This window comes from Halichoerus grypus, chromosome 12 (genome assembly GCF_964656455.1).
Source record: "Halichoerus grypus chromosome 12, mHalGry1.hap1.1, whole genome shotgun sequence".
NCBI classification, from domain to species: domain Eukaryota; kingdom Metazoa; phylum Chordata; class Mammalia; order Carnivora; family Phocidae; genus Halichoerus; species Halichoerus grypus.
The window spans coordinates 51,553,745-51,581,703 of record NC_135723.1 but is presented as its reverse complement, the minus strand read 5'-3'; the positions used below and the strand labels follow the sequence as shown (position 1 = coordinate 51,581,703).

The 27,959-nt window shown below is 36.8% G+C and overlaps 1 protein-coding gene across 9 annotated transcripts in view; it reads right to left on the bottom strand.

The window, feature by feature from the left end:
- Window positions 1-27,959, bottom strand: part of HDAC9 (histone deacetylase 9) — a 911,036-nt gene that overhangs the window by 241,339 nt on the left and 641,738 nt on the right. For all 9 annotated transcript variants that reach the window (XM_078059350.1, XM_078059344.1, XM_078059346.1 and 6 more), the window contains one exon: window positions 24,344-24,393. In XM_078059350.1, coding sequence (XP_077915476.1) covers window positions 24,344-24,393 — 50 coding nt within the window. The remainder of the gene's footprint in view (window positions 1-24,343; window positions 24,394-27,959) is intronic.

Below are 27,959 nucleotides of genomic sequence, written 5' to 3'. Positions count from 1 at the left end.
TAGATGGATATATGTAAACAGGATTAAGGAGCTAAAATGGCAATACGATGATGGTGAAAGTTGGGACCAGAAGAACTGTAAGACAGGTGCTCTAGCATTTGAAAGTTGAAGGTAGAAAGATTAGGAGAGTGACACAGAGTTGGCTCTGGATATGGAAAATAATTGTAAACTATGTAAATTGTTTAGATTAGGCCAGGAAAGGGGAAAGAAATGGTAGTGGAGCAGAAAGCCATTCTGCTGACTACACTAGCTGGTTATTAAGATCTTGCTAAAGTTGTTAAGACATGCAAAGCAAATTTTTAAAACCAAAACTACTACAATTTGAAAAAAATCAACGTGCTTGTATCTTTTTTCTTTCCATACACCACATTCACTTCTCCTTAGCCTGTCCACCAATTTATTCTTCAGCCTGATACGTGTGTGTGCACAGCCATGCACACATGTACATGTAAATTAGGAGGCCATGGTACACAGACTAAAAGGGAGATTAAGATTGATACAAAAGAAATGTGAAGAAACTGACATTCAAAATAGGATTTTGCATCAGTACATATAAAAATCTAGATTTTGTGGTCAAATAGGATTTTTTTTCCCAAATTCCTTTATATATCAAGAACTAAGCCAGTGGTCTCAGATTATAGTCTTACATTAGTGATAGCATCAAGACAATGCTACCATTGCCTTTCTGATACTCAGCAAAGAGACTCTTTCTACCTATGACAACCAGGCCTAGAGCTTATAGATTTAGTCTTTAGATAGGATACAATAAGAGGAAGAAAAAGCCAAAAGCCATCCCTTCAGGTCCGGAGAGACTGGAGAAAGGCAAACCAAAGGCGCAGCAGAAGCATCCCACCCGAGAACCCCGCCAGGCTTCATCTTGCAGTGAAATCAGGAGAAAATCAGCTGCTTCAAATGCTAGGCAATCAGGAACAATAAGACGCACCAGAGAAATTGCCACAGAAGCCTGACTATCCAGAGGAGAGCATGAGTGTCAAAGGACCTCATTAGGTCTCCATCCCTCCTTCAGATACCCAAAAGCCATCTGGAAGAAGAAGCTGAAAGACTGAGCAATTACCTAAAAAGACTGCATCCAATAGTAAGTTGATCTTGAAGTTGATCTTGAAGAGATGGATATATTAGTAATTGTGGAGAAGATCAGTGTAATTAGGAAAAATAGAGCGTATTTATCACACATATGAATAAACTTGACTAATTCTAATTTTGTGTCCCATTTTTAAGGTCAGGAATTTACTCTGCTGGATGATAGGGAAAAGGTATAACCAGGATACTGCACAGAAGTCCCAAAGGATATGCTGTATACATGGCTAGTGCCATATAACTGTATTTTAGAATTAATGCAGCAATATACAACTTACTGCCCCCCTCAGAATTCATCTGGAATTTTTACCAAGCTTTTGCTTACAGAGTATTCTGAAAAACAGTATGCTTTCAACTTTCAAATATTTCTGTATAAATGCACAAAACATGAAGGCAGTTTTAGTAGTCTGCTGAGGAACTGTCCAAAGAGGCTTTGTTTTATTGCCAGAATTAAAATCTATCAATTTGAAAATAGTCCCCCAAAAGTTCAACTCACTTATAAACATGTAGAAGGGTCTGGACCTAACATGTGTCCAAAACTGTGGTTCAGAAATGTTAGATAAGGCTGTCCCATAAGAAGTCTTTCTGTGTTAGGAACGAAGCAAATGTGGTGAGATAGGATGGAAATATACTCTAGGATAGAGAATTATACAAGCTTGGCCCATAAAAAGATTTAGTCATCAGAGGAGGAAGCACAATTCTGAAAACAGTACAGAGCCTGGAACTGAGATCCTCCTAGCCTATATTTCGAGAGCTTCATGTCTATTTAGTAGAGTAGCAAGGGTAAAGAGATGGAGAAGGCTGTAAGTAACAACTGAAATAGGCAATACATTTTATATGCTGTTAAAAAAATGAGATTAAAGTAAAATACTTTGTTATCAATTTGAAAATTTATGTTAAAAGATAGAGAATGTCACATTCTCCACTTCATTATGGACCTCAGAGAATCCAGGGCAACTGGCAATGTGAAAACCCCAGGATAATCAAGCAGAGGCCAGTGGGACTCATCAATAGGAAGGAAGGAAGGAAGGAAGAGAAGGAGGGGAGGGAGGGTGGGAAAGGAGGGAGGGAGGGAGGGAGGGAAGAAGGGAGGGAGGGAGGAAGGAAGGAAAGAAGGGAGGGAGGGAGGGAGGGACAGAGAGAGAAAGAGAGAGAGAGAGAGAGAAAGAAAGAAGGAAAGAAAGAAAGAAAGAAAGAAAGAAAGAAAGAAAGAAAGAAAGAAAGAAAGAGAAAGAAAGAAAAGGAAAGGGAAGAAAGAAAGAAAGAAAGAAAAGGAAAGGGAAGAAAGAAAGAAAGGAAAAAAGAACAAGAGATAGGAAAAAAAGTCCGGCAATTTATAAGCACATAGCAATTATTCATACTAGTCTCCTAAAATAGTTAGGAAGATGCTGTCTCTATGGAGGCATAGAGGTAGAAAAGAGAGTAAGGGCCCAAAAAGGACCAGTTATGTAACTACTTATAAAAATTTAGCCACTAGGTAATACTATTCACATCTGAAAGAAGAACATCATGTTGTAATCTCTATATCTATAAAAGATAAAAAGGAGGACTGCTGAATCAAACCTGATCTATGAAACATGAATGGCGGAAACAATTCATTCACTTGAGTCACAGCAGAATGCAATTCAGGAAATATACAGAGGAAGTGATAGAAACCTAATAAGGACATTTCAGGTTTTTTATTTTTATTGTATATTCCCTTACTCTATAAAGCTCTGATCTTTATTATTTATAAATAACAATGACAATAATAATAATGATCTCATAATATAGAGTACTTATTAAGATCCAGGCACTATGCCTAGATACAATTCTTACAACAACCATTGGCATAGATGCTATTATTAAGCACTTCTGTAATGAAATTCAGAGAGGTTATTTAGCTAGTAATTAGTGCAGCTGGAATGAGAACTTGGAAAAAAAAGAGTATAAACTTTTAATCCATATTGATTTTTTTATGCTAGTAAAATAAAAATCTAAATAAACTAAATAAAAACAAAAAGATTCTAATTTTATTTATAGAATCAAAGATCTTCCTACTGAAATATATCAGCTAAGACCTGATAACACCAATATTTTATCTTTAAAGGTATTGAAATTCTACCATATAAAATTGCTAAAATATTCAAAAAATTCAAATACCGCAAGTTGTATCTGGAGTAGTTGGGCACTTTCTAATTTGTTTGCCATTATACTAAAGCAGTAGTTCTCAATGGGGGTGCTTTTGCCCACCACCTCTCCCCACTCAGGGGCCATTTGGGAATTTCTGGAGACATTTTTGATTGTCAAGACTGAAGGACCAGGTAAGCTTCTAGCCTCTGTTGGGTAGAAGCCAGGAATGCTGCTAAACATCTTACAGTGCAACAGGACAGTACATGAAAGAAGTATCTTGCCCAAAATGTCAATGCCAAGGTTGAGAAATCCTGCCCTAGAAACACTGAGACCCTATAAATAACAGTGCTACCTTCTTCATATTGGCTGCTAGAAATCTCAAAGTAAAATTTGTGGTCCTTGTCTAGTAAAAATAGTAGCTATTATAACACACGCTTTATATGCTAATCTCAGTCCTACCTCATTGTATTTTCACTTTTGCATGATGACACCTACTTCGAATACACACACACACACACACACACACACACACACACACACACACTTCATGTTTGTTTTGAAAGCTGCTTTAAATCCTTTACGGAATATAGCAAGAATAAAAGGAAAATATAGAGAAAGAAAGAATAAGAAGCAAAAAGAACAGAGAGAGAATGCAGAGAAGAGGAGAGAGAGGGAACAGGGAGGAAATTGCTTTATATTTTCATTGTTAACTTTTTAAAGTTGTGTTTTCTCTCTTGCCTTTTCTTGGGAATAAACCAAGAATGATTTTTATCAACATTGTTCTTTTCCTGAATTTATCCAAATAATTTTGTCTCCTGAATAGAATCGACACTAATATAAACTTATACTAAAGGGTTGTTCTGTCCTTTTCAGTTTCTTCAGTTTCGCAAATGGTAGTGACAGCCAAGAAAAAACTTTCACAGATCTTCCCATCTTTTGCTTCAATCTCAACTTTTTTTTTCCTAATACATCAAAGAAAGGGATGGCAATTTCTTTTAATTATTTCAAAAAAGAAATAATTACATAATATCAGTGGCAAAATAAAAGATCAAAGACATCATAAGATTATTGGCATCTATACCAATAAGAAAATAGAAACAGACAAGTTCTACCTATTAAAAGTCAAGTCCTTGAGAAATGTTTGTTGATGAGAATGTTGGGTTTGTCCGTGCATACAGTAAGGCTGCTATGATTCATTTTGTTTAGTGGAAATATCTAAGTGCTATTTGTGAATACATTCACACTTCCAAGTATTCACTTCCTTCCAAGTGTTCATTTCCTTTGAAACAGATTCTGAGTATCTGAGAGCTGGGTATACTATTTCAAAAACCAGTGCTTTCACAGTTTCTTTTACTCCAGTCTGCATTAGGAGCATGAATTAAAATGACTAAAATCCACAGTCAGGATTTTGCAAGAAATCAAGAATGCTTCCTGAGTGCCACTCCCTCTCCTTATTCAGAAGCCTCTGTGCATGTGCATATCTTTCCGGTAACCACTTAATCCTTTTTTAAAAAAATTGTTTACTCTGAGAATGACCACATAAAAATGGACAGCAAAATAAAAGTGTGACACACAATGCACGAAATAATCAGAGTTCTAAGTAAGCTAACTCTCTGAAAGCTTTGTCACTGAATAATATACATTACCAATGTAATTTATGGTTTTAAAAACAGCAATAACAATAGCAAGCTTCTCCCTAAATACTTCTCAGACCTGCAGCAACTATAATTTAAATATTAACTAAGGGGTATTGGTGACCCTTTATATAGACAAATACAATCCATGAACAGGAAAAAGTACAAAAAAATAGCTTAGAGAGGTTTACATACAGAAGTGGTGCAAATTCGGGCTCTAGTAGTAGCCACATGTTCAAAAGACTCCAGAGGTCAGAGTGGAAATGTAGATGTAATGTAATGTAAGGTAAATGAGAGCCGTGCCCTTGGTGTAATTTTCCAATCTTAAAGATTGAGAAGAATTCCATTTTTAAAAACTCCCCAGCCAGGCTAAAAGATTATCTATGTACTAAATATGGCTCCTGGGCTATCAGTACATAACTTTTGCTGTCCAGGGTGACTTGCTTCTACAAAATGTTTGAAAATTCTAAAGTAGGAGGTGGAGAGTATAACTAAGGGGGTATGTTTATAAAGGATTCTAGCTTTGCCTGAGGATAAGGGTAGAGCAATGATGCTCAGGTTAACATTTCAAGTAAATGCTACAAATATTCACAGCACTACAAAAAGTTTCATTGCACATTAAAATTTGTTACTTGAGAAACTACACAGTGGTGAAATATATAATTAATTCAGCAATGTTTTTAAATTAATTTGAAGTTTATTAATTGCAGTAATGCCTATGGGCATTTAAAAATGTAGCCTCTTATTTCTGACACATCTACCCTAATAAAAAATGCTGAATAAATAATTAATTAGTTAACCGTGGGGGAGGGGGTTGGAGCTAAGGTCACAAGGCAGGCAAGTAACCTGAGCTGTCTAATACAGGGGTAAATGGATTCTTGTAAAGAGGAAAGAGAAAATAAAGCAGAAGAAATATTAAATACATAATGACTGAGAACTTCTCAAAAACAGTGAAACCATAGATCCAAAAGATTCAGACCATAACTAGAAAAAAAAATGCCATCAATTCAACTATACAAACAGATAAAACCACACCTAGCACACCACAAACTGCTAAAAACTAAAAATCTTGAAGGCAGCCAGAGAAAAGACAGATCACATAAAATCTTGAACTAAGACAGGAACTTTGGCAGATTTCTTAGCAGAAACTATTTAAGCTAGAAAACAATGGAATGACAACTTTAACGTTTTCAAAGGAAACAAAAGGTCTATCAGAATTCCATACTAACAAGGGGGTATAGCTCAGGGGTAGAGCATTTGACTGCAGAATTCCATACTAACAAAAATATCTTCAAAAAAATATCTTTAAAAGGTGAAATAAACATTTTTCAGAAAAATAACTGCTGAAGTAGTATACTTCTATCAGACCTGAGTTACAAAAAATGGTAAAGAAAATCGCTGAGGAAATGAAGAGTGCTAAAAATGATAATAATGAAGGCTTTCACATAAAAGAGACCTTTTTTTCTTATTTTTATTCCTTTAAAACACTGACTATCTAAAGCAAAAATAATAAAAATTTTATTGAGGGGTTTAGGATATATGTAAAAATCAGATGTATCACAACAAAGTATGTAGAATGGAAGGAGAGAACACAAATAAACTGCTACAGGATTTTCGTATTATATATGAAGTAGTATATATTACCCAAAGGCTGACTTTGATATGTATTAATAGGTATAAATGCTAGAGAAAATACTAAAAATATAGATAAAAAACTAATAAACCGATAGGGGAAATAAACGATATAATTTTTAAAAATATTCAATCCAAAGGAAAGCAGTAAAAGAAAAACAAGCAAAAACCAGATGTAACAAATATAAAACAAATAACAAGATGGTCAATTTAAATTCAACCATAGCAAAAACCACTGGTCTAGAATACTGCTACTCAGTTTGGTCCATGGAACCATGGTGGTCCCATTCTACAACAAGATAAACAAAAGCAAGCATTTAGCAACTTCTATAGCAATTGTTTAGAATAATTTTATATCTGTTCAATCCAGTGAGTTTTTATTTTATGCTTTTGTATCTCATTTTTAGTAATCCTTTTTTATTGCATTTTACAAAAGCATTGCTCTATGACAGGAAATAAAAAGTAAGCAAGCAAAATCTTGTCCTTTACCACGTAATAATTTGAGGAGCATTGATTTCATAAAGAAAGGACTTTCCTCCCAAATTGTACACAAGAACTCTATTTGAGTAAGAGAGGTAGAAAGAAAAGGTGAAACTAGAGGTAAAATTAGAAATGTGTATTAGGTGGGGTGCCTGGGTGGCTCAGACGGTTGAGCAACTGACACTTGATATTAGCTCAGGTCATGATCTCACGGTCATGGAATCAAGTCCCACGTAGGGCTCGGTCAGTGGGGAGTCTACTGGAGAACATTTTCTCTCTCCCTCTCCCTTTCCCCTCCCCCAACTTGTGCATGTGCGCATGCACGCACGCTCGCTCTCTAAAATAAATAAATAAATCTTAAAAAAAAATGTGTTAGTTTTTTTCTTTTAATTACTGCCTTTTTTTTTTTTTTTTTTAGATTTTACTTATTTATTTGAGAGAGAGAGCGCCCACACAGGAGGTGGGAGAAAAATAGAGGTGGAGGTACAGGGAGAGAAAGAATCTCAAGCAGACTCCCCTCTGACTGCAAACCCGACACAGAGCTCAAGCTCTCGACCCTGAGATCATGACCTGAGCCAAAACTAAGAGTTGGATGCTTAACCAACTGAGTCACCCAGGCACCCCATGGAAGTAGTTTTATTAATAAATTAGCCTGCATAAGATAAGTCATACACCAAGAGAGAATGACCAACAATAAGACCTTAAAAACTACCACTTACAAATTGTTCAAACTTGGACAAGCTTATTAACCAAACTCTAAATAAAAATGGAGATGATACCACCTTCTTCATAGGATTATACTGCCTTTGTCATAGGATTATTATTAGCATTAGTCAATGCATGCAAAGTGCTTAATATAGTGCAACACAATAGTGAAAGCAGTAAGCTCTCAGTAAATGTTCACTAAGTAAAAAAATCCCAGAGTTTTGGTTCCAACATTACTTTCTATTCTGCAGCACATCAAAAACAAAAATCATCTGTGATATTGCTGGAAGCCAGAAACTACTTCTAATCAGAAGGCTACATTTTTTTTTTTTTTTTTTTTTTTTTTTTTAGCTGCATATGGATCTAGTTCAACTGGAGTTTCCTGAATGAATGTTCGCCTTTTCCAAGCACATCCAGCGTAGCTCAATCATTGGCACCCGAAACAAAGCTAATGCTCTGAAAAGCCGCACATGATAGAAATTAAGCTACCTGTACTGAAAGTGGATGTGAAAGTATTTAAAAGGGAAAGAGAATGACTTAGAAGAAAAGGAATTTAGGCACAGTCTCCTTTGTATAAACGCAGTTTGTTGATTCTTTTCGGAAATATTCCCAGAATTAAATATAATACTAATTTACCCATTAACAGAACAGGTTTCATATGCACTGTGCATGGTTAATGTTGTACATGATTCTTCCACGGATGCCTTGAATATTTCACCCTCAAAGTTGGGAACTAAAACTCCTCAGCCAATACTAAGCAGTTGAGTAAGCAGCTGCTGCTATGCTATGCTGCTGCTTGGGCCACGGGGCATTTCTGAATAATTGAGTTTAAGCTTAAATAATGATCAGATGCCCCTAGAAACCTCCTGAGAGACACCAGACTCAACAAAGAAAGAGGTTTTCATCACAGTACTGATTCTGTGCCATTTTAGGCACATTGTATAAAAGTTAAAACTATGAAAGAAATTAAGCATCTTTTTAACTTTTGCATTACAGCAGGTAATGTATATCAGGTAAAGTATATCATTTAAATTGATCATCCATTGTGGATCAGCTATTTCTGCAGACAGTATCCTGATTCGGTAACTTAGAAATTATCTAATATCTTTAAATCACTGAAATCATTTCAGTTTGATTTAATTTCTAAGAAACTTTAGTTTTAATTTTTCCACATAGCTTATTCTGTTTTAAGCTCTATACAGTATGTATAATGGCATCTGCAAGCCAAATGTCTTGTTTGTTTTAGGAAATAGAATACCTTTTTTCACTTAAGAGGTATTTGAGAATTTCAGTATTTTTCTATCCTCAAGCCTCTATTCTTATGGTCTAGAGCTGAAGATTCCAGTACATATTTTCTTTCCAGGAAGAGTAAAAGTGGGGGTGGGAGTAGGAAAGATTCAGAGAGAGAAAAGCCTAGTTTGTTAGTGAATTCAGTGGAAGAGATAATAAAGTCAAATTTATTACCCAAAGAAAGCATAAAGTAAGTATCTCTGGTCAGTATCTAAAGAAAGATGTAGGGGATGGATTGGAGCACCAAGTAAGTGCTGGACACTGTGTTAAACATTTTAGAAACATTACCTAATTCATTCCCCATGATAGCCTCATAAAGGTATTTTTAGTCGCTTTTACAAAAGAGGAATCTCAGCTTCAGAGAGCTTAAGTAACTCGAACAGTTACACAGTTGATAAGGCACAGAACTGGGATTTCAATCAAAGTCAACCATAGATACGGATATTGTTAGGGATGGAATTGTGCTCCCCCAAATGCAAATGATAAAGACCTAACCTCAAAGTGACCATATTTATACATAGGGCCTTTAACGAGGTAGCATGACCGGTATCCTTGTAAGTAGAGGAAGAGACACCAGTGATGTGCACACACACACAAAAAGTCATGTGAGGACACTGAAAAACTGGCCATCTGCAAACCAAGGAGAGAGGCCTAAGGAGAAACGAATCCTGCCTACAACTTGATCTTGAACTTCTAATCTCTAGAACTATAAAAATATATATATATTTTTAAAACAACATAGAGTTGACCAAATCTTCATTGCTGTCAGGGATAGGATAAAGGCACATATTTTTCTACCCTGGGCATTAGCATCTCAAGAAGAAAGGGGGAATGATTATTTAAAAAGTTAATCAGGTTTTTTAAGTACATGTTTTTGTTTTGTTTGTTTTGTATGTGTTTGTTTTTTTTTTCTGTTCTCTCTGGATTTCTTTGCAGTATAGGCTAGTTATATGATGTTCCAAATGCAGGATGACTGTGAAGCTTGGAAAGCAATCAATTTTGACTTCATGGGCATACTTGAGCTATTGTTTAGGAACACCTTATATTTATATAGCTGCTAGTAAACAACAATTTGTTGTTTAAGTTACCCAGTCAGTGATATCTTTTTACGGCAGGCTGAACAAATACAGATAGGAACTTAAAAAAAGATTTTCTATATTGTGTGTTCTATAGATATTTTCTTAATGATATATGATGAGAGCTAGTGTTAAGTGCCATGAGTGCAGGGCTATGGGTATCTTCAGGGTCTGACACATAATAGATCCTTAATAAATGTCAAGAAAATCAATTAATGAATGAAAAAAGGTTAATTCTATGTAATATATTTCTTGACAGGGTTTGACTGTGGCTAAAAAATCTAAAATGTGAAAATCCACTCCCCACTGAAGTCCTGCATTACATCACTAATTTAGTGAAGAACATTTCTCTATTCTTCAGTTAGCACCACACCTAGATTTATAGCTTTCATTTGCTAGCAATAGGTGCCTCCTTTCTCTGGCTTGACAACCAGCAACATCTGGGGTACTCCTAGTGCCCCAGACCTCTGTTGTCATGGTTCACCCCTTCTCCTCATAGAATTTCCATTTTTTATAACTATTGCCCAAAGGAGACAGGTTATCCCTGCAAGTCTTTTTTTTTTTTTAGATTTATTTATTTATTTGAGAGAGAAAGAGAGGATCTCAAGCAGACTCCCTGCTGAATGCGGAGCCTGATTTAGGGCTCAGTCCAACAGCCCTGAGATCATGACCTGAGCCAAAATCAAGAGCTGAACACTAAACCAACTGAGCCACCCAGGCATCCCTATCCCTATAAGTCTTAATCAACCAGATCTTCAATGTCAAGCTAATTGAAGCCTACTATCTGATTTATCCAGAAAAATTGATTTTTTAAAAAGTTGATTTAAATTTGGATAAAGTATTACCACATAGTAATGCTGTATTTGATCCCCAAAGGGGATGACAAACCATGTTTAATTAATCACCTCTACTTCAGAGGTAAATAAATGGAAGCCCAGAAAAATTAAATGATTTGCCCATCCACAGTCACATAGGATCTTGTCACTCAAAGTGTGGTCCATGGATCAGCAACACTGACATCACATGTATGGGTGTTTATAAGAGAGGCAGAATCTTAGGCCCCATCCAGTTCTATTGAATTAGAATCTATATCTTAGAGAAACACTTTTGAAGCAGTGACAATGTGGAGATTTGAATCCAAATATTCCAATATCTAAATCAAGTTTTTCTGCCCATGTGCCTCATCACAAGGGCTTCTAAAAACAATCCCCGCTCCGGGTGCCTGGGTGGCTCAGTCGTTAAGCATCTTCCTTGGGCTCAGGTCATGATCCCAGGGTCCTGGGATCAAGCCCTGCATCGGGCTCCCTGCTCAGCAGGAAGTCTGCTTCTCCCTCTTCAACTCCCCCTGCTTGTGTTCCCTCTCCTGCTGTGTCTCTCTGTCAAATAAATAAAATCTTAAAAAAAAAAAAAATCCCTGCTCTCGCCTTACTAGTCACCCTAAAGTGCCATGATTCTAATGGGAGAACACTAGTTGGGTTGTATGATGTCAGATGAGACCTGAAGGTTTCAGGGCTTTGAAGAATCTTTTAGATCACACCCTTGAGGTAGCAGCTTATTTATTCTTTGCAAAACAAGACCTAATTAGGGCCACTCATCAGAGTGGAGTAGTGTCCACTCTCTACACACAGTTGCCACAGATAACCTACATCATTACATTTGATCCTCACAATAATGCAATAAGAGAGGCCTGACTGTCCCCATTTTAAAGATGAAGAGGGGCGTCTCGGTGGCTCAGTTGGTTAAGCATCCAACTCTAGATTTTGGCTCAGGTCATGATCTCAGGGTCATGAGATCGAGCCCCATGTCGGCTCTGCGCTCAGGGTGGAGCCTGCTTAAAAGATTCTCTCTCCCTCTCCTTCTGCCCCTCCCCCTCCATTCATGCATGCTTTCTCTCTTCCAAATGAAAGAAAGAAAGAAAGAAAGAAAGAAAGAAAGAAAGAAAGAAAGAAAGAAAGAAAGAAAGAAAGAAAGAAAGAAAGAAAGAAAGAAAGAAAGAAAGAAAGAAAGAAAGAAAGAAAGAAAGAAAGAAAGAAAGAAGGAAAGAAGGAAAGAAAGAGGGAGGGAAAGAAGGAAAGAAAGAGGGAGGGAAAGAAAGAGGGAGGGAAAGAGAGAGGGAAAGAAAGAAAGAATGAATGAACTGACTTCAGATAAACAATAATTACTAAAAGAGAGACTGCTTTGCTGATTTCTCTGACTCCAGGTCTGGACAGAAGGACATATCTCCTAAAATCATAAAACCACTCAGGGTGAGTTCTGCCGTTATTTAGGTAGCAATACTTCAAAAACTCTCGAGAGCCTTCTATAACTCTAGGTGACTGTCACTTTTTCCTCTCATATGATAATGTTGACAGTCATATTTCTGGGCTGAGGACCTATGGTATTCTTTATTCTTTGGCTTGCTCTGCAGCCTTTAACAATGGGTGTTCTCCCTTCTCCATGTGATACAACATGCCAGTTCTTTGAATGTATATATTCATTTCATGTTGGATGCTCTGCTGAAATCTTGAGACTTTTGAAATGGAGCTGGGATGGATTTATGATGACAATGGGTGGGGAACCCACATGCTTCCTCTCTTTTGTTCCACAATGGGAGGAACACATGAATGACAGCCCATTCCTTTGGGATCACTTGTAGGTTATAATGCCCACACCTTAGCTTCTTTAGTCATGGTGAGATGAAAAAGAACCAGAGTGGCTATAGGGAGGACCTTCAGATTCCAAGTAAAACCATGGATATGATGAATGAATACTGTGACCGATATTCCATATGGAAAGAAGGCGTGAACTATTAATGGAGCAGCTGGAAGAGACAAGGGGCATGCCATGTACATTACTGCTCTACCGCAAACCCCCTTCCAGTATGATCAACTGCTTTCTGGCAGCCCTACTGACCTTGCATGTACAATTTCTAAGTCACCCTCCATCTTCAGAAAAATATCCCTTTGCTATTTATGTGCCAGTGATAAGAATAAGTACAGGAACATATTTGTTGTGGCAAAATGCTACATCTTGAGACTCTAAGGATTCTTAAGATACTAGTGGAATCAAGGATTTGCCAATAATATATGAATTCTTGTGGCTTATGTGGTCATTCAAGGAATCTAAGAGTCCTTATTGTTGTTATTCACAGTAATCTGGTCAGTCCTATCAAGACTGAGTTAGAAATAGAGCCAAGTAATACCATCTCAGTATTTTCTTACTACTTCATTTAATCTGATGAATATACTGTGAAAAGGGTATTTCATAATGTTCTAATCCTTGTAATCACTAGACAGTGCATATTAGATCCCTGTTCCTACCAAGACAGCTTAATTAACTCTTAATGAGAGTCTCTCTAACTCTTCCCACAGTAGTTTGGTCCAATGGCAGAGATTTTTCACTGTCTAGTTCGAATTAAAATGCTGTGTAGAGGTTCATAATTTTTTGCCCCAAATTAATGATGTCTGAGTGCATGGATTTAATACTTCATAGGAATTACAATAAAAAGAATGCTCTTGGCAAAAGAAACAATTGTGCTTTCTTATGGCTAGGATTATTCTCATTTGGGAAATGAGTGCTGATAATCATATGAGATTGACATTATGGTGAGTTGTGCGTGCATAGTACTGTGGTTAAGAGCTTGGGAATCAGAGATCTCTACTTCACCACCTACTAATTGTGTGACTTGAACAAGTTAGTCCCCTCTCTGAGCCTCAGTTTCCTTTTCTGCAGAATAGGAAGCCTCAGTTACACCTTTAGTAACAAGACTTCTGGGAATGCTGTGAGGATTAAAAGACATGAGGTAGGTTATCATTGGGAGCTGCATGTAAAGAATGGCTACTCTCTGATGTGAGACTGAATTAGTCCAGTTCTATGAGAATCAATAGGTATGTTTGAAAGGGTTTTCTGTCCCTGCTGAGGCCAGAACATCTCACCTAATAGATCATCCCTTCATTAAGTCAACCTTCTGGGTCAAAGTTAAGGGTTATAATTTTAGTTAGATGTTTAGAGTACAGCCCTATATAATTTAGCTGAAATTTTTTATCGATTCATCCCATTTAATAATGAAGACACTGAGTATCACAAACAGAAAGTTAATAGAAAAACAGCCCTGGATTTCAGACTCCAAAGTTTGTGTTCCTTGTGCTATATACATGCAACACACAATTCGTCATGAACAAATAGAGAAGTCATCATACTCTGCTTCATGCACTAATCTAATGGGATCAATAAATCAGTTACCCTGAATCTAGCAGCTCAGATATAAATCAGCAAGGACCAGCTAGAGACAACTGAGGACACAATATAATAGTGTCTACTAAAGAAGCAGCTAAAATGTACATGAAAAACCACTCGGAAATATAATGCAAATGTCAGGGCATTTGCAATATACTTGAAAATGGACAGGTGTTAGAGTATTGTATCTAATTTGCAGCTGCACAATTTAAATGGGAAACTATGTCCAAATAACCCCAAAGCACACAATGCTGCTAAGATCTGGAGCTACTCAGATGTCTCACAGCCACAGCTTGGATAATTGTGCCCCCACTTTCAAGCTCCTCCATACCTCCAAGGTCAGATCTTAAGAGAGATTTCAGGATCTCAAGGTGTGACTATAAATCCACCACACCTCAATCCAGGAGTCAAAAAGGAGGCCAGGAATTCTGTGTGTTCTAGATAGAACAACCCTACCCCCCAAGATGGTCACATTTTCATAGGCAGGAGTGAAGATGGGGACCCAGAACTCTGAGCAGTCTGGACAAGCCTACTCTGGTGCCCCCTACTATCCCTCCTTAAGTTAATCACCACAAGAAGCCAGGACGCCCAGATCATCCCTCACTCATCAATGCCAAGCTCCAAAAGGTAACACTTCCCATTAACCACCATTTCTGTCCCCAGATTCCATACCATCTTCTTTCCTTGCTTTCTTCTCTACATAATATTCATCATTACGAACACATATTTGAACTAATGGGTATTTGTTTATCTGTCTTCCCCACAAGAATGTAAGTTCCACCAGGATAGAATTTTTCTTCTGTTTTACTCATTGCTGTACTTACAGTTCCTGGCTTATAATAAGCAATCAATAAATATTTATTATGTTAACAAGTGAATAAATGAGTGAATGAATTCTGCCCCAAGTTGAGGTAGCCTCCAGAAGCTGTAAGTATTTTAAGCCTAAAGCCAATTAGTATTGGGTATTTGACTTCTTTCATACTTGCTTTTAATAGAATAGTTAGCTGACGCTGGATAATGCACTTAGTAGCTCTCAAAATGAAGATATGATGCCTCTGTCAAAGAAAACTGAGAAAGGAAGCCTGTCTTGTACAAATATTTAATTAGAAAAATAACTTTGGATCTCGTTCAATGAAAAGACCAGATATTTTGCCTTCAGTCCATATCACCATGGACTCCCAGGTCCTTCTCACCAAAGTTGATGAATATAAAGGGAGGAAGATTAACACAGAGTAAAGTGGTATCCATAATAAGGGATATGAGTGAGAACTGAAAAGAAAATAAAAAATCTAAAAGAAGAATATGCAGCTAGAGTTGCTCCATACTTAGCACATAGGAGTCTCTCAATACCTGTTTATTTAAAATTGAATGAATAATGTTGAAATGTCTAAAGGAGAGGCAATAGGTTAAGGGGGAAAAAAAGTAATGTCTTTAGCAGCAAAGAATTTCACTATCTTCAGGCTTATTTTTTATTTCTTTGAATGGAAACACTTCAAAATGGTACAGGATCACTTTAAAGGATATTTACATGTGTCCACAGTAAATATTAATTAGAGACCATATACGCCATATTATTTAGAATATAGTAACAAAATAAACTAACCAAGTGATTTTGGATGCATGTCATTTTCAAATATAGCAGTCTTTTAATAGTCTTCATTTAAAAGCTTTGTTGCTAAGTCATTGATTAGTCTTTCAAGTCCTTAATTTCACTTATTATTTTAATCTTAAAATAAGACCTTGTATAGTAATAACGATGCTGCTTGCCTAGAAGTCAGGAGCTATAGGTTCTACCCAGGAGTTTGGAATGATTAAGTCTGAGGGAATATGCCATGAACTGCTTGTTATGGCTCAAGCATTCAGTAAACTAATTTTAGTTTTGGATTTTGAAAGAAAATGATATAACCTGAAAATGGAGAAATTACGCTTTACTAAACTTTCTTTGTCAAAACACTTAACAAAGACAAATCCAATAACGTTGTATCGATATTCTGTGTTGGATATTAGTTTGTTGTAGGGATGAATATCTGGATCAGAAACTATCCAGGGTAGAAATATGACAAATGAAAATATTAATGCAGTTTTTCCACATCAAAATGAAAAGGTGAGATGGGCCAGGATTTAGCTGCATTCCAAGCTGCACAACATAGAAACTGACCAAAGATTCCTTTTTTCTAAGTAGTTCTGTTTCCTTTATCAACTCTAAAAGTTCATCTAAACTCAGGCCTTATGTTTTCTTGACAGTCAGAAGTGGCAACCAGCAGATGATTGTATATTCAAATTTATTCAAGTACTTTTTAATTTCTCAGCGTTTTTGTTTCATAGAACTATAAATTTCTTGAATCCAAAGCTTAATGTTCATCAAATCCATTTACCTTTAGCAACAGGAGAGTCTACGTTTCAATTTCTTTAGAGAAATCAAATTATAGACCAGAGAAAAATTATAGAACAAGAAATTCCAGAAATGGATATATTTTCTTCTCTGCGTTTGACATTACTTTGGTTGACAGTGTTGCTCATATAGTTTTTATAGGTGTTGTGGTCCTGAGAATGTGAAAAACACATGTATACAGTTTTGATGATGGCATTTTTAAGGTATCTCATGTTGACAACAGAAGAATTTTAATAGCTGTTCTTATATTCATGTGTACTTTAAATAAGAAAATGAAAATGGAATTTCAAAATGTATCCTGTTGTGCTTAGCCATAAAGTAAAAGCAATAGAAAGAATTTAATCACAAATGAGATACTACAGCTAAGTGAATTAGGGAGGAAGTTAAGGTTTTCATTTCTAATTGCCCTCTTTCCTACAATGAACACTAGACACTTAAAGATTATATACAATTTTACATTTAGTAGTAAACACAGAGTTATGTATATATGTTTATTTCTGTGGGGAGTGTCATCTACTTCCCTGCAACTATTATTGAGTATATACAATTAGCATAATCTATGCAATATTAGAAAATTCCTTTGTTATTTAGAAGGGATTTCCTAGCTTGCATAATATTTTGTACTGTATTTTCCACATCTGGGGCAACATGATCTTTTTGTGGAATCCACATCATGAACCAAAACTCTGAAACAATTTCACTAGGGCAGCTTATCAGTTTTACTTTTTCCAGGTGCTATGGGGTGTTCCTGCTAGTATCATTTGCATCCAGTTTAAAACCAATGAAAATTCAAATAGGAGAAGAGGAGATGGGGAAAAGACAGATTCCAAATCTTAACGGATCCTCACTGTGCTGGAGGGAAGAGGGCTGTGATGCATCTCTGATAGCAGCAGTGGAGGAAATGAAGCACTGACTGCAAGCCAAGTTTGAGCTTGGCTTTAACATTAATACAGGGGAAATCGACATTATCCTGATTACTGCATGTAAGAAACAGATGCCACCCCCACATCTTTCTGCAGATGTAACAACAGACATTGTGCCTGCTCAGGATAACTGGGTGGAAATAGCACATAATGCGTATACTTATGATAAAAGGAAGGGGTTACTGACTCAATATCAAAACTTCAGAACGTACAAATTTTGGCATAAACATTAGGTTTTTTGTTGTTGTTGCTTTAGGGAAAAAAAATTCCTTACTAATCAGCAATAGCTTAGTGTGACTGTTAAAAACATGGTGTGTTATTATGGCCTAAACAATTAATGCCTGGATATGCACCCCCATACCCCTCCCACAAACTCATAAAATATGTTCATTCCTTATCATTCTTGAAATTTTATTTAGCTTATTACTACTTAAATAGTCCCAACAACGCTCTTCTTTCTTTTCTGTTCTGGAAGCCCCCTCCTCTGTGTTCTCAAAGCACATTTGTCCAAATCAGCACAATGAACAGGCTATGAGCAACTGAGAAAAGGGGTCTCATTAGTCTTTGCATTCCTGCACCTTATCTAATCACTGGCAAAAAGTCTTCTTTTTCCTGCCCTTCACTCTTCATTTGATGGCAATATGTTATGTCTTCTAAATTACTGATTGTGTTTCAAAGAAAACCACTCTAAATAGCAGGAGAAAAATGTATTAATCAAATATTTCTGTTACACTGAATTTAACTGTATGTCCACAGATTTGGTCATAAGATAAATCATTTTCTGATATTATAATACAAAAGAGAAAGTCAGAGAGGTCCTTTAAAAGACTTGCCACCAGAACATCTTTTTCTTTTTTTACTGTTATGGGGAAGACCCAATGTAACGTAACGGGTAAAATAATACAAAGATACAAATGTAGTAGAAAATAGCAGACAATTTTCTTTTGAATGTATGTGTGTGTGTGTGTATATGTGTAGTATTTACATATATGTAAATTTTATATATCAGAGGGGAGAGCTTACATTTTAAGTTTGACAGAATGAAAGAAAACTTGAGACATTTCATCCAAACCTGCCTCCTATACAGTGAGTATAGTTAGTACATAACTGAAATGTCTGCTGAAAACCTCAGGGCAATTGAAATGAGCCTTAAATTACCTCCCCATAACCACCTAATCCTTCTCTCCATCTCTCCCTTTCCAAATCACAAAAATGACATCTCTAACCTCCACAGTGTGTCAGATTTAGGAGTAATCAAATAGAATACGGGCAGAGTAAAAGTTTGTAATAAAAAGCCAGCCTCGTGTTCACAGACTGACTGAGTTGCTGCTAGAGAAGGTACCTTGATTAAAACTCACAGAGCCTCATTTTTGGCACATCTTTGACCAGTTAGGCGGGCCCAGATTCTGCCCATGCTCAGCAATTCCTCATTCCTCCTAGGGAACTGTTCTGCCTCTTCCACAGCTCCTCCTCCTCCAATTAAGGGTCTGACACTGCCCATTGACCACGTTTATTTTTCTGCCTTTTGGCACCAGGAGCTTGTCTGTTGTAGGATAAAAGTGGAATTCTCTGCTGTCTGCAGGGCTTTCCCCAGGGAACAGAGCATGAAACCCAAACTTATATATAAAATCATATCCTGTTTGCAAACATCATATTCCCTTTGCTTCTCACTAATCTGGTCCTATAAACCCCAGCACAGCTTGAGAGCCCATTCCTCATCTAAACAAATGCCATAAGCTCCTTTATACTTTTACAACCATGTCAAAAAATAATATTGCCTGCCAATAGTGATGTGATTGGAGTTGCCTCCTCCGAGCCATAAAAGAAGTGCAGAGTCTGTTATCAATTTCTCTAAGTGTATCAAGGGAATTATGGGTCGATTCAGTTCCAAGTTATAAATGACAACTCAAAAGCCGCAGAAGCGTTTGAAGCTGGGAGCTGATGACGACATTATCATAAAAGCCTGCTCGTCCTTGCTTTTGTGGTTTTTTTGTGGCCTATCAAGTGAAGAGGGAAAAATAAAGCTGAGAAATGATTTCAAGATTTCTTCACACAGCAGCAGGTCAGATGGCCAGAAAAAAATGATCACTATTTTTAGTGATATACCCTTAGGAGTGAGAACTAAAGTGGTCCTGCACTGGCTTTTATTTCCAGAGTCCCTTAATTATCTATTTCATTAGATGATGGCCAAGTCCTGGGATTTGGTAAAATGCTCTCTGCAACTGAGGCATTTTCTTGTAGTGCAATCACACACTAATGAGAAGTGAGTCTTGCCATAGTAACAAACAAAATGAGAACCAAACAAAAAGGAATTAGAAACCCTTGTGATTGTTGCTCAAAATGCAATTCTGGAAAATATACTTTAAAGCACCTTACATACCATTTGCCCATTGAGCAACTTAACCAACTACTGGCAAATTATCATAAGCAAAAAGTGCACTTATCATGATGAGCACTGGGTAATGTTTAGAATTGTTGAATCACTGTATTTTACACCTAAAACTAATATAACACTATATGTTAACTATACTGTAATTAAAAAACTTAAAAAATTATCATATGCAATTTTAGCAGAAAACTTAATAAGAAGTAGGGATTTTCTGATTTCACAATGTCCCACGCAGTCTCCCCAGAAGCCAGTCAATCCATCAGCCTTCAGTAGGTATATATTAAAGCCACCTAGTAGCATGGTGTATATTCTAGGGACTGGAGTTTACTTTAATAATTGGGGAGTATTAAGTATTTTGGAATTTAAACCAATAATGTGAGCTGGAAGAGTGCCTTAACACAAGAGCAATTTTGGTGGTTTCCAAGTTCTCTGAAGTGCCCCATGTTGTGAAGTTGGACCACTCTCAGTTCATACTGGCTATCTTTGTATATTTAATATGTCTAGGACTGTCCCAAAGGTAAGGACTGGTACAAATCTAGAGGATTCTCTTAGGACTTATATCAAAACGCAAGATCTGAAGGGCAAGAAGGTTTTTGAATGCCTAAGAACACAATTTGGTTTCTGGAAAAGAAAAAAAAAAAGGCCAAATCAAACTAGTTCTCTAGAGTACCAACACGGACAAGCTTGTGCGTGCACACACATGCATCATACACATGTTCACATTCACTTGGACCTACATAAAACCACCAGAAGACCTTCAGAAGACCAAGAGGCCAATCTAATAAACAGAAGTGCCTCTCTCCAGCCTTCTCCAGCACTGAAGTCAAACTAATCCAGTCTTCCACCTCCTGCCTCTGCTTGCTGAAGCTAGATTTACCTACTACCATTGCTGCCACCAAGGATAAAGTCAGTGTTTGGGGACATTAGTAAGGACTTATTTTGATACTGACTGTGCTTTGTATTGGACATACAGGGACAAAAGCAGTACTCATTCTTCATTCCTTGGGCACTTCAAAGAGTTTACTAGAGCAGTTCTAGCTAAAGAATAAGAAGTTACCTTGGTATGGGTTACAGCAGATGAATAGACGTACTTTGTGTATCAAGGGATAGTGTAGTACAGGCACAATCCAAGTCAGACTTGGGAGGTGGATCCTAAGGAGTTGTCCTCATTTCAGCTCTGGGTCATGAATTAAGTGTAAAGGAGTAGGAATTTGGTGACCATCACTCTTATAACAGCTTTGATTTTCTCTCCATCGTTGTACCCTCTAATTAGCTATTAGTTTTGTTTCATTCTTTGCTTCATTCACAGGTAATCAGCCATTCCCTTTAAAATGAACACTTGGGATTTTATAAAAGAAGCACAAAAGCCAATGAATCCTATTTTAAAAGTCAGTTTATCCTCTGCTTTCTCAAATGATTTTGTAAGTTCCTGGCTTCACAGTGGGTTTGCTAAAAATAAGGAAGGATTAATAGGATGGTGACTGTCTTGTGCTCAGGGTCAAAAAGTGAAGCTCACTGGTGAGTTGCCACAAAAGGGACCACACTATACCAGCCACACTGTTGCACTGCTAGGCTCTAGGGACTGTGGCTGGCCTAAAACAAAATAAAACAAAACAAAACAAAACAAAAGATGAAAATCACGGAAGGACCTAATGAGCTCTTTTAGAACACCTGCACATGGACATGCACATCAACCTCATACTTTGAGCCTTTTACCCTTTACTGTGTGATTTCAGGAAAATAATGTCAGTTCTCTGAGCCTTGAGTTTCTCATCTGCAAAATGGTATTAATAATAACTATTTTAGGAAAAAAGACAGTCTCTTCAACAAATGGTGTTGGGAAAATTGGACAGCCACATGCAGAAGAATGAAACTGGACCATTTCCTTACACCACACACAAAAATAGACTCCAAATGGTTGAAAGACCTAAATATGAGACAGGAGTCCATCAAAATCCTAAAGGAGAACACAGGCAGCAACCTCTTCAACCTCAGCCGCAGCAACTTCTTCCTAGAAACATCACCAAAGGCAAGGGAAGCAAGGGCAAAAATGAACTATTGGGACCTCATTAAGATAAAAAGTTTTTGCACAGCAAAAGAAACAGTCAACAAAACCAAAAGACAACCGACAGAATGGGAGAAGATATTTGCAAATGACATATCAGATAAAGGGCTAGTATCCAAAATCTATAAAGAACTTCTTATACTCAACACCCAAAGAACATATGATCCAATGAAGAAATGGGCAGAAGACATGAACAGACATTTTTCCAAAGAAGACATCCAAATGGCCAACAGACAAATGAAAAAGTGCTCAACATCACTCGGCATCAGGGAAATCCAAATCAAAACCTCAATGAGATACCACCTCACACCAGTCAGCATGGCTAAAATTAACAAGTCAGGAAACGACAGATGTTGGCAGGGATGCAGAGAAAGGGGAACCCTCCTACATTGTTGGTGGGAATGCAAGCTGGTGCAGCCACTCTGGAAAACAGTATGGAGGTTCCTCAAAAAGTTAAAAATAGAGCTACCATACGATCCAGCAATTGTACTACTGGGTATTTACCCCAAAGATACAAATGTAGGGATCCGAAGGGGTACATGCACCCCGATGTTTATAGCAGCAATGTCCACAATAGCCAAACTGTGGGAAGAGCCAAGATGTCCATCGACAGATGAATGGATAAAGAAGAAGTGGTATATATATACAATGGAATATTACGCAGCCATCAAAAGGAATGAGATCTTGCCATTTGCAATGACGTGGATGGAACTGGAGGGTGTTATGCTGAGCGAAATAAGTCAATCAGAGAAAGACATGTATCATATGACCTCACTGATATGAGGAATTCTTAATCTCAAGAAACAAACTGACAGTTGCTGGAGTGGTGGGGGTGGGAGGGATGGGGTGGCTGGGTGATAGACATTGGGGAGGGTATGTGCTATGGTGAGCGCTGTGAATTGTGCAAGACTGTTGAATCACAGATCTGTACCTCTGAAACAAATAATACAATACATGTTAAAAAAAAAAAAGAAGAAGAAGAAGAAGATAGCAGGAGGGGAAGAATGAAGGGGGGGAAATCAGAGGGGGAGACGAACCATGAGAGACTATGGACTCTGAGAAATAAACTGAGGGTTCTAGAGGGGAGGGGGGGTAGGAGGATGGGTTAGCCTGGTGATGGGTATTAAAGAGGGCACGTTCTGCATGGAGCACTGGGTGTTATGCACAAACAATGAATCATGGAACACTACATCAAAAACTAATGATGTAATGTATGGTGATTAACATAACAATAAAAATTTAAAAATTAAAAAATTAAAAAAAGAGCTAAAACTATGAAAAAAAATTAAAAGCACAGTTCTTGGGTAGAAGAAAAAATAATAATAATAACTATTTTACAAAGCTCTTATAAACCTCAGTTGTATGTTAACACACTGTAAAATCCAAGCAGATATTGGGTGTTGTAGTTGCCATTCTTATATCTAGAGAGGGCAGAATCATAGGTGAAGGAATAGAAAGATTATCCTTGTGAAATCTAGAATCACTAAAACGACAGAATTAACTTAAAATATATGGCATTTCCCTGTATAAAATTTAGTTATAGCAAAATATTGCCTAAAATATGACATACACAGTTCTTTCCCTTCAATATTCAAGAAGCCTAAGTGATTTAAATTTCTCAATCCTTGAAACCTAATCTAGAATTGTGTTGTCCTAACATGACTTAACACTTAGTTCTATAGGATGACAGTTTGCTACTGGTAAGGGTTAATTTTAAATAGATTTCAGGTTAAAGGATGTGTTCTAATCATCCATAAAAATGTAGACATTTTTCTTCATATGTCACTGGATTCAAATAAATTTGTCCTTGAAATGTGGCATAAATATCCTGGGTCGAAAAAGGCTTTGTTAATTACTGAAGACAAAAATGGCCCTAGGGGTTCACAAACAAAATGTGCCACAAGGCAAAGCACTTTGTGAAGTTAATGCTATTTTCATCAGGAATATAATGTACTTGCATACTCAGTGTGACTCTATTGAGAACTGAATTCTGCTGCAAAACTGTTAAACCCTCTTGGGTTACCTTTTCTCCAGCTACATAAAAGTCTAGCAAAGTTAGCTTTACGGGAATGTGACCTGTGCAGTCCCACAGAACCCTAGAGTTAGAAGAGCCCCACAGTTGGATTAATTCACTGTGTCACCATCTTGAAATTCTTAATAAGTTTTGAGCACAGCAATTTGCATGTTTACTGGGAATTGAGCCCTATAAATTATTTAGCCAATCCTGAAGTCTAGGATAACTTTTACAGAGACACAGCCTGAATAGATAAATCAAAGGAGATATTTTTGGCAATTTATGTTATTTAAAAGCAGTAAACAAACTCATACTTACCCCAAGTCCACCACAAGGTAATGAAGAAAAAAACTTTTGAGAGACATCACCTACACGTTAAGAAGACATGTAAAAAATATATCAATTGGGAATATAATTATAATTTAAAAAATTTTAGTGTTTATTAACACATAATATCATGTCACATAGTATTTATCACTTGATTCAGAAGAAAATTAATCAAATTTTATATAGGTACAAACTTAAAGCAAATGAATTATTATTACATGTACAGTCTATTGCCCCACATGAACAAACACATACCTATGATATTTGAGTCTCAAAAAATTTTTAGCTGCCCTACACATCATTTAATATATCACAACATCTCATATATATTTTACTTAAAATAACTCAGCTATTCTCTGAGTGTATCCCTCTAAAGTGATGTTTTGAGCCACAAGTTTTTGAAAAATACTGTCATTTTTTAAATGTTTTAAATATTAAAACATCTACTCAAATACACAGACTTATTCTCAATTTCTACTTCAGATATAACTAAGAGAAAGTATACTATAAGCCTCTTCAAAATCCATTTTTAAACAAACAAGTCAGAAAACACTATAATAAGGATAACCCTTTTGGGAAATCTCTATAATGTAAATAGAAATATATCTTCTTTAAAATATATACCAAAGTCTTGCTTGTGACTGTCTTAGAATTGATATTTCATGGAATTTTCAATCATTTTGTTTACCTACATTTTCATTTTCTACATTACCTACCACATTTAATACAGAAAACAAAAATATTCACTCCTATACCTCTCTGCAAGATAATTAAAGGAAAAGGCAATGATCATTTCTATCCCAAATCCTTTGTTGTAATGATGATCAGTGAAATAAAAAATAATGAAAATTGAAAATACGTTTGCGGCAGCCTTCACATGACATGTCAGTAAAAGTCTAACTAGATTTTGTTGTCAAAGAACATTTACTTTGTAAACAATAAATTGTTTGAGATGATTTTTCAAATGCAATTGCTAACAGATGGGAAATGATAAAAATATAAGTGCAAATGAAAAAAATAAGACATCTCATTACATATAAGGGTGGGAAAAAAAGAAAAAAATGAGAAATCAACAGAAAAAAATAAGGAAAAAATAATGGAAAAATGTTAAAACTGGAATAAGGACATCAATAAAATACACGAAAAAATTTACAGGTAGCTTGGCGAAGAGCAAAGTTTTCTTAAGTGGTTGTTGCTCATAACAATGATATTTCTGTATTCTTGAATATTTTGCAAGGATGTATTGGTCACAATTAATTTCACATGTTAAAATATATAACACAATTGAATGAATTTCAATTAAATGTGCATGCACCATGACAGATACTAACCCCTCCCCCTCTATGTTGGGAGGGACTGGGGGAGAAAGAGGGATGCATGGGAGTGAAAAGGGTTAAAGAGAGGGAAAATATCTTAATGCTTAGAAATTTCTATATTTTGTACATACCAACTTTGATCTTTTTTTTTTTTTTTTTTTTTTTTTTTTTTAAAGATTTTATTTATTTATTTGACAGAGAGAGACACAGCGAGAGAGGGAACACAAGCAGGGGGAGTGGGAGAGGGAGAAGCAGGCTTCCCGCCGAGCAGGGAGCCCGATGTGGGACTCGATCCCAGGACCCTGGGATCATGACCTGAGCCGAAGGCAGACGCTTAACGACTGAGCCACCCAGGCGCCCCCCAACTTTGATCTTTAAGACAGAAGTAAAAAGCCACAAAAATTCAAATTTCATAAAAAAAACAAATTTCATAAGGAACAAAAAAAGGATGAAAAGTTAAACTTTTATTTTTTTTTTTTAAAGATTTTATTTATTTATTTGACAGAGACACACAGCAAGAGAGGGAACACAAGCAAGGGGAGTGGGAGAGGGAGAAGCAGGCTTCCCGCGGAGCAGAGAGCCCGATGCGGGGCTCGATCCCAGGACCCTAGGATCATGACTTGAGCCGAAGGCAGACGCTTAACGACTGAGCCACCCAGGCGCCTTTTTTTTTTTTTTTTTTTAAGTTAAACTTTTAAAAGAATGAGATTATTCACTTAGAATTTGAATTAAGGAAACCCATCTAAGTTTCTGGATTCACAAGAAAAACTGAAGTAGTTCAGAGGTATTATCAAAGTTGAATTTAGGGGCACCTGGGTGGCTCAGTTATTTAAGCATCTGCCTTCAGCTTGGATCATGATCCCAGGGTCCTGGAATGGAGCCTTGCTCAAGCTTCCTGCTCAGTGGGAAGCGTGCTTCTTCCTCTCCCTCTGCCCCTCCCCCCAGTTCATGCGTGCGCTCTCTTCCTCTCAAATAAATCTTCCCCAAAAAAGCTGAATTTTGTGCTTAAAATCAGGATCTAACAATGGCAACATCCCTGTTTATCTTTACTCATGTAGCCTACACACAATATTGAAATTGCTGCACTGATCCCTGAGAGGTACCTATGGAACTCCTCATGTGTATCTAAAGCTAACTCTAAAATCATCAACCATATGAATATTATCCCACATTAAATACTAAAATCTAATGACATACATGGCCAATTTATTTAAATAAAACTGTAAAAACTACTAAGATATGGAAGCAGCCCAAGTGTCCATCGACTAATGAATAAGGATAAAGATGTGCTATATATATACAATGGAATATTACCCAGCCATAAAAAATAATGAAATCTTGCTATTTGCAACAACATGGCTGGAGCTAGAGAGTATAATGCTAAGCAAAATATGTCAATGATAGAAAAACAAATACCAGGGGCGCCTGGGTGGCTCAGTCGGTTAAGCCGCTGCCTTCGGCCCAAGTCATGATCCCGGAGTCCTGGGATCAAGCCCCGCATCGATCTCCTTGCTCAGCAGGGAGCCTGCTTCTCCCTTTCCTTCCCACTCTTGTTCTCTCGCTATCTCTCTCTCTCTCTCAAATAAATAAATAAAATCTTTAAAAAAAGAAAGAAAGAAAGAAAAAAATAAATACCATATGACTTCACTCACATGTAGAATTTGAGAAAAAAGCCTGGGTGGCTCAGTCAGTTAAGCGCTGGACTCTTGATTTCGGTTCAGGTCATGATCTCTGGGTCCTGGGATTGAGCCCTGAGTCAAGCTCCACCCTGGGCATGGAGTCTGCTTAAGATTCTCCCTCTCCTTCTGCCCCTCCCCTGCTCACTAGCTCATGCGTACATGCTTTCTCTCTCTCTCTCTCTCTCCCTCCCTCCCTCTCTCTCTCTCAAAAAAAAAAGACAAAAACCCACAAAAAAACAAAAAAACGGGCAAAGGGAAATAGAGAGAGAGACAAACCACAAAACAGACTCTTAATTATAGAAAACAAACTGATGGTTACCAGGGAGAGGGAGGGAATGGATTAAATAGGTGATGGAGATTAAGGACTGCACTTGCTGTGATGAGCACCTGGTGTTGTACAGACTGCTGAATCACTCTATCATACACCCGAAACTAATATTAACACTGTATGTTAACTAACTAGAATTAAAATAAAAAGTTAAAAAAAAAAAAGAATGGGGATGGGTATATTCCAATAAAATTTCATCAATGGACAATGACAAAAAATCCTGTAAAAACTCAACTATTGACACTTGGTGTTTTCATGGCAAACATACATGAAAAAGACCTTTG